Genomic DNA, 6,973 nt, shown 5'->3' on the forward strand with positions numbered 1-6,973 from the left:
GAGATGAGATGTCATGGGATTAGATGACATCTGTTTGAGCTATAATGAAATAAGAAAAAAATCAATTTATACACTAGAATACACATCTGGGTTTAATTAAACCGGTAGTTTTGTGATAATGCGTTCTTCATTTACTGTAGTGGGATGCCTGTTTGAATGAACAATGACCCTCTCATCCATTAATGATATTCAGAGCCTTCAGGAATCAAATGACCAGGGACACATATGCCAGTGATGGGATAAAGTTACATAATTTATCGTATCACTGCTGTATATTTACAGCTCACTCGTTTGGAGTGGACTGTTGCCTCATTGTTATTTGAGGGGCTAAATCTTTTAAAGCTTTGTACTCCATGGGTTTTGGCATCTGTATGATATCAATTCGCAGAAGGAACAAGAGCTGGAGACGAGTACAAATCCAATTCACATACCTCCCATTAACTTCATTTTCAGCAAGGCTTCATCTCCCAAAGCCCTGTGAGCACAGAAACAGTGAGTATTGATTTGTCGGTTGTTTCCTCCAAGCTTATCCTAATGCACTTATGGAAAAGGTCCCAGTCTGAACAGCTGCCCAGGTCACAATCTGCAGCATGCAAAGCTCCTAAATTATTCATGACGTCTCCCCCTCCCCCAGCCAGACCTCCATTAATGATGTCACCCGGCCCTGCGGAGCCAGGCCCTTTCCCATGGGACGGCAGGATGGAGATTGGGCACTGTGTCTCACTACAGTCCACTCCATTTCTTTAGTAATATAGAGCTGTACTCATTCTAAAATACATTCCTGTGTAGGAAAGTGTCCTTTAGAGATATTTACCTAGAAATACACAAAGTTAATAATAATGTAGTAAAAGCAGTACAGAGATCTAGATAACAACAGTTTCCAAGAAGGTTATGTAGTGTTCCTGTACAGGAAGTCTGGTAGAATAACAGCCTGTTATACACTTCTACTGAAGGTCAGTACTGTTTTTATCACCTTGTCATACAGCAGATTTACATCATTTCCTAATGAGCAGGTCAGAGGTGAGCGAGTGGCAAGGGAAAATCTCTGAGGAACCATGAGGAAGAAGGCTTGAGAGACCTCTATTTTTCTGGGTGATAGTTCGTGGAATTAGATCTCATTACACTATAGAGGTGTAGAAGAGTAAAGACCAGGACTAAGTATGTTGGAAGGATGTTCAGGTCGAACAAATTGTGAATCTTGGGATGTGTCTTTAAGATAACAACAGCAGTTCATAGAAGGTAATTAACTGTAGAAATAATGACGCAGGTATTCAAATCACGTGAAAAAGTACGTTCTTTTGAGTGTGTAGCAAAAGAGTATGCAAACAATTAAACGTACATAGTTCATTTTTGTAGAGTTCTACTTTAAACCAAATTGAATAGAAGCCTTTATTTTTGTCACACATAGATCACAGCATAGTGAAATTCTTTCTTCACATATAACAACTTTGGAGGTTGGGGTCAGACATGACACAGAACCTCTGGGACAGAAAGGGTTAAGGGCCTTGTTCAAGGGCAACAGGGGCAGCTTGGCAGTGCTGGGGTTTGAACCCTAATCCTCCAAGCAAAAACCTAGAGCCTTAGTCACTTGCACCACCACTGTCTACAGAAAAGGAGAGATACTTAAATTTCCTTCTTTGCATAACACAACCTAGGAGGGTGGAGTCAGAGCACAGGGTCAGCCATGATACAGAGCCTCTGGAGCAGGGAGGGATAAGGGCCTTGCGCAAGGGCCCAATAATGGCAGCGCTAACCTCAATCCTCTGATCAACAACTGCTTGAGCCACCAAGACAGCTGAGTGTCTTACCCACCTCACATCATCACCTGCATGTCATTTCGTTATCTTTCTATGAAAATGTAACAGGAGTCACATAGTTATGATCCTGAAGGAAATGCTGTTTTAATCTCAAATATTCCATAACCACAATCCATCAAAACTTATAGCTTTAGATCTTAGTCTCCTTTACAGTGTCTCAATGTTCTGCCCTCAAACAATAATAAGAACCGACACTATCCTATATTTTCACTTATTTCTCATGAAACACGAATCGCCCGACATATTCCCAGAGCAGGCTTTTTTACCCGCTGCTGTGGAAAATGAGCATACCGACACTTTTCAGAAAATTCCAAGAAAACACTAGAAGCAGAGCCAAGTTTTCTCGCTAGCTGGAAATATATTCAGCGTTCGGTGTATTTAAATTATTGGCTTCGGCTCACCTCGAAGAGCCACTAGGAAATCTTGAAAACCTTCCTGGGAATTTGCTTTTACGAGTCAGCCATCAGGAAGGAGTGGACTTGGCAGAACAGGGATGTTTGTTGGTCTACGAATCCTAATAGCTTCTTTGCACGGATAATAGAAAGATTGTAGCTCATGACTTAAACAGATAGAGCATGATGCCCAATGCAAGATACAATTATTTGTGATGCTGCTTAATGGATTCTCAATGACACCAGCAGTGATATTTATTTTAATGATCGGATACGGTTACACGCTAATTCAATACGAGGAAATGATGATTACATTGATTTTCGACTCAAATGCTCATGAATGGTCGCATTCAGCTGAGCAGTGAACACGAGTGCAATCCCTCATGCGTGTAATGTAAAATTGTGTCAAATTGTGTGTCGCTATTTAGATTGAAGCTTGTTTTTTACTCTATCAATGGGTCAGATTGTAGCTGCATTTCCAAACAGAGCTGGTGTTTATGCATTGATAAATATTCTGAATATCAACATTCTTTTAGTTAATGAACTGCTTAAAAAAACAGGTACTTGTTTATGAGATATAAACAGAATTGTTTCTTCCTGCCTCATTTCAGCGGAAACTTTTTTGCTCTCGTCAGTGAGCCGAAACTTACGATACATAAACCGAATTCCCTCGTGCTTTACACACTTTATTTACATTCACATTTTCAAACTCTGAACAAAATTGTATTACTCATGCCTTCACCTTGTCCTTTATAAAAAACAAAACATAAAATAGATTAAAATGTTTATAAGTTCTCTAACTATCTAGCAAAGTAAACTTTACATTATGCAACATTTTAATGCTAAGGTGAGCACTACTAAACTATCTTATTAGCAATTTTTATTTTTTAATAACCAGAAATAAAAACGAGACAGATCGCAAAAATTTCTGTCTGACTTCTGCTCCTGTTCCTTCAACCTATCAAGATGACATCTAGTAAACTTTGCTTGTGCTAATAGAGTAAAGATGGCATCTGGGGTTCTCCCAAGGGGAAACAGTCAGGAGAAGTTAAAAAGATTACTGGAACAAGGCACAGGAACATGTGATATTTTAAACCAGTTAAAACCGTGAAGGGGGGGCACGGTGGCTTAGTGGTTAGCACCTTCGCCTCACACCTCCAGGGTTGGGGGTTTGATTCCCACCTCCGCCTTGTGTGTGTGGAGTTTGCATGTTCTCCCTGTGCCTCGGGGGTTTCCTCCGGGTACACCGGTTTCCTCCCCCGGTCCAAAGACATGCATGGTAGGTTGATTGGCATCTCTGGAAAATTGTCCTGAGTGTGTGAGTGAATAAGAGTGTGTGTGTGTGCCCTGTGATGGGTTGGCACTCCGTCCAGGGTGTATCCTTCCTCGATGCCCAATGACGCCTGAGATAGGCACAGGCTCCCCGTGACCCGAGAAGTTCGGATAAGCGGTAGAAAATGAATGAATGTATGTATAAATTAATAAAATATGCCATATATAATGTAACTTATTATGTAGCTGTTGTATTGCACCACTTATCATTTTTAACTTTTTTGAGGAAAAAAAAGCAAAGATACAGATTAACCTTCAAGCAGCTGAAATATGTGGCACCTTGTTTGGTTTAAGATCTAACATTTTGAACACAACCCTTTGAGCTTTAGTGACGAAAACAGAAAAATAGTATTGCACTGCATTTTTATTCTATTCAGAACAGGCAAGACTCAGTCAATACTCAAAACTCTGGCAACTGCAGTGAGACATTGAGAGTCATTTCCTCAGCTGCTGCAATGGAATTAAAATAGCGGCCACAAATCCTCCAATTATATCTAAATATTCACAAAATGACGACAATGTTTTGGCAGATCTGCATTAAATATTTATCGTAAAATGATATTGTGAATTTCCATTCCGACATGGTTGGGTATTCGGCACAAACACGCCTACAATACAAATTAAGATGGATGAGAGAAAAAAAAATCTCATTTCAGAGTTTGGTTAATGTGGGGACTGCAGGAGCGAGCGTCCTTGCTGTTTTCCTCTTGTCTTTCAGTCCCATGGATTTTCCGTCTGTGGTAGCTTTGTCAGCTGTCCTGATTAAGAGCAAACTACAGATCAATAACAAACTGAAATGCTCAGCGCCATGATGAGCGACCTCAGAATAAGTGCTTATGTAACGCTGACTTGGAGAACAGCTGAATACGAGATCTTCATAGAGCATTTCGTAGATCGAGACTGAAATAAAGATAGAAAGCTTCGTAGTAGTGTGTGGCAGTTTTACCTTTATGCTAAGATCTTACAAATGGTTATGTGTTACATACTGTGTAATAATTACCAACATGTAGCTTGGAGACTCACTTTATTATTATTATTGTAGACTGCAAGGGTTTTTTTTGTTGTTTCGTCTACTGCATTCAAATAAGATGTTTTAACCAATCACTTATATTTTTTTTTCTTTTTCATCATAGTTATAAAAAAAAAAGTTTGGTCACTGAGCAAGCAAGCAAGTCAAAGAAAGCAAGGAAGAAAGATAGAAAGAAAGATAGAAAGAAAGAAAGAACTGCATATCTATGGTGCCGTAACCTAAACCCTGTGCATGTCTATCAAGCCAACGGCGTCGTTACTATTTAGTCACCATATTTAGTGTAGAGTAATTATGCAGCATATGATGCCACTTTGTATACTTTTTAAACATGTCTTAAACCATGTTATGAAACGTTCTTCTAGGACTAGCATTTGTTTATAAGAGAGGACCGTATGATGTGACAGTTAATCAATTAAACATGAAAGACACAAGAAAAAATAGTATTTCTCTCATTTTAATTCTGGATCTTATTATACAGATACAGTTAATAGCATGTACTGCACAGGATCAGCTGGTGTGATCTGGAATTCATCTCCCTCGTAACTGGACTCATCCACGGGATCTAGACTTCCCAGCATGGTCTGTAGACCCTTCCCACCATGCACCTCTTGGTGTCCCTCCTGACGATGGAGATGCTGGAGCCGAAGTCAGGGCTTCCATCTATGCGATCTGGACTCAGGATCCTCTCGGGCATTTTCTTTTCCAGAGCCGTCAGCATTCTCAGCAGGCCGGCGTCTGCCACCAGGATGATCTTAGAAACGCCTGGTCTGGATCCCATAAAGTTTTCAGCCAGTTCTTCTCCAGTAGAGTCTTGGATGAGGTTTATGTCTTCGATGTTACTCAGTGGAAGTGCCTCAGACAAGAAGGCGATGGCGAAAAAAAGTACGGAGAAGACGCTCAGCTTCATACTGGGGATGCTCTTGGCATGCGTTGTGGTTGTTCTGTCGATGGTTTTACAAATTGCTCTGACCATGACAACTGTCTTGAGTCTTTATATACCCACAGAAGGTGCCACGTTATCGCAAGATGAAGTGATTCATACCTCGGCTTTTGTCATCTTTAAGGATAACGAAGAAAATCTTTTGAGAAAGGGCTGATGAGACCACAAACAGTGTTGAAGTGGTCTGTTTGGAGGAACATTAATTAAGATTACCTGCCATGTCGCAATACAATGCATTGGCACACAGCAGGGTGGCATTATACGAAGAGAGGTAATTGAAAAATCCCTGGTTTTAGAGTAACAGTATGGGAGATTATGGACCTGTTGCTGTGCCAAACAGTTCTATACAATTTTAAATAGACTGACTCTGTAAAAAAAACGTCTTACCTTGTTGAAGAATGAATAGAAAATCACTTTTGTTGTAACCATCCTTTAAGCCACGTCACAGATGTCAAGCCGGTTTTACATTGCACATGGTACATGTGGCAAATTACATTTATAAAATTACATTTAATATAAACACATGTAATATAAAATCTTCTGGACAGACATTAAAACAGCTTTGTCACTGCTGCTAGGTTTTAAAGACGTGGATCTGACTAAATTAATTCTACAATTTCTTTCAAAGCATAAATAGTCTGCTGAAAAGCTAAGGTTTTCTTTTTTAACAGCCAGACAGATGCACTCAGGGTCAGACACGAGCCTTTTACAGATAAAAGGAAGCATACAGTACATTCACCGCTGAATGACTAGAACGCTGTTTGTGAGCACTGAGGTGTCCATAATGACATAAAAAGGGTATAAGAAAATAAGCAGACTGATTATTCAACCTACAAAATGACCACATACCACACAAACACGTTAAGGCAAAGTCGAGCAAAAACCTCTGCTTTAGTCTCCAATTAAGACTAGGAGATACTGCTTCCTTTAGTGTAATTGAATGTTTTACATAGCTGAACTTATGTAAGCAAAAATAAGAAAGAAAAAAAAACAGTCTGCTTTTAACTGGATATAAAACTCTGAATAACTAGGAACAAGAAGGCTATTCTTTTCATTATGTAACAGCCACTTTAATTGTATCTGATATTTTGTTTTGGAAAAGATAAAACAGTGGGTGGTTTATGTCAAGTGGTTTATGTCATCCTTTTACAGGAAAGGAACAGGAAGTAAGACGTGATTTGTTGTTTTAACAGAATGTTGAACATAAACAATATATAACTTAAATAGGATGAAGGAATTAATAATACTAGATGTTGAGAACTTGTTTATATGAAGGTCAGGAATGTTTGTGGCCCCAACAAGAACCATCACACACTCAGAAATACCAGTTATATTTACCCAAACATGCAGACTCCAGTTACTTCACCATAAATATGAATTTTGATTCATCTAAAATAATGAATTGTTATCTCCATATTTCCTCTTTGTGGAAACCAAACCCTGGAAGGAAAAGAAAACAGAA

General features: G+C 39.3%; 1 protein-coding gene across 1 annotated transcript; it reads right to left on the reverse strand.

Moving 5' to 3' along the window:
* Positions 1–5,022: 5,022 nt before the first annotated feature.
* On the reverse strand, positions 5,023–5,744 carry pmchl (pro-melanin-concentrating hormone, like). Its single transcript, XM_027144673.2, has one exon. It carries the CDS (start codon positions 5,542–5,544, stop codon positions 5,134–5,136), a length of 411 nt encoding a protein of 136 aa, XP_027000474.2. The 5' UTR covers positions 5,545–5,744; the 3' UTR covers positions 5,023–5,133.
* Between the last annotated feature and the right edge of the window lie 1,229 nt (positions 5,745–6,973).

Source organism: Tachysurus fulvidraco, chromosome 26 (genome assembly GCF_022655615.1).
Source record: "Tachysurus fulvidraco isolate hzauxx_2018 chromosome 26, HZAU_PFXX_2.0, whole genome shotgun sequence".
NCBI classification, from domain to species: Eukaryota; Metazoa; Chordata; class Actinopteri; order Siluriformes; family Bagridae; genus Tachysurus; species Tachysurus fulvidraco.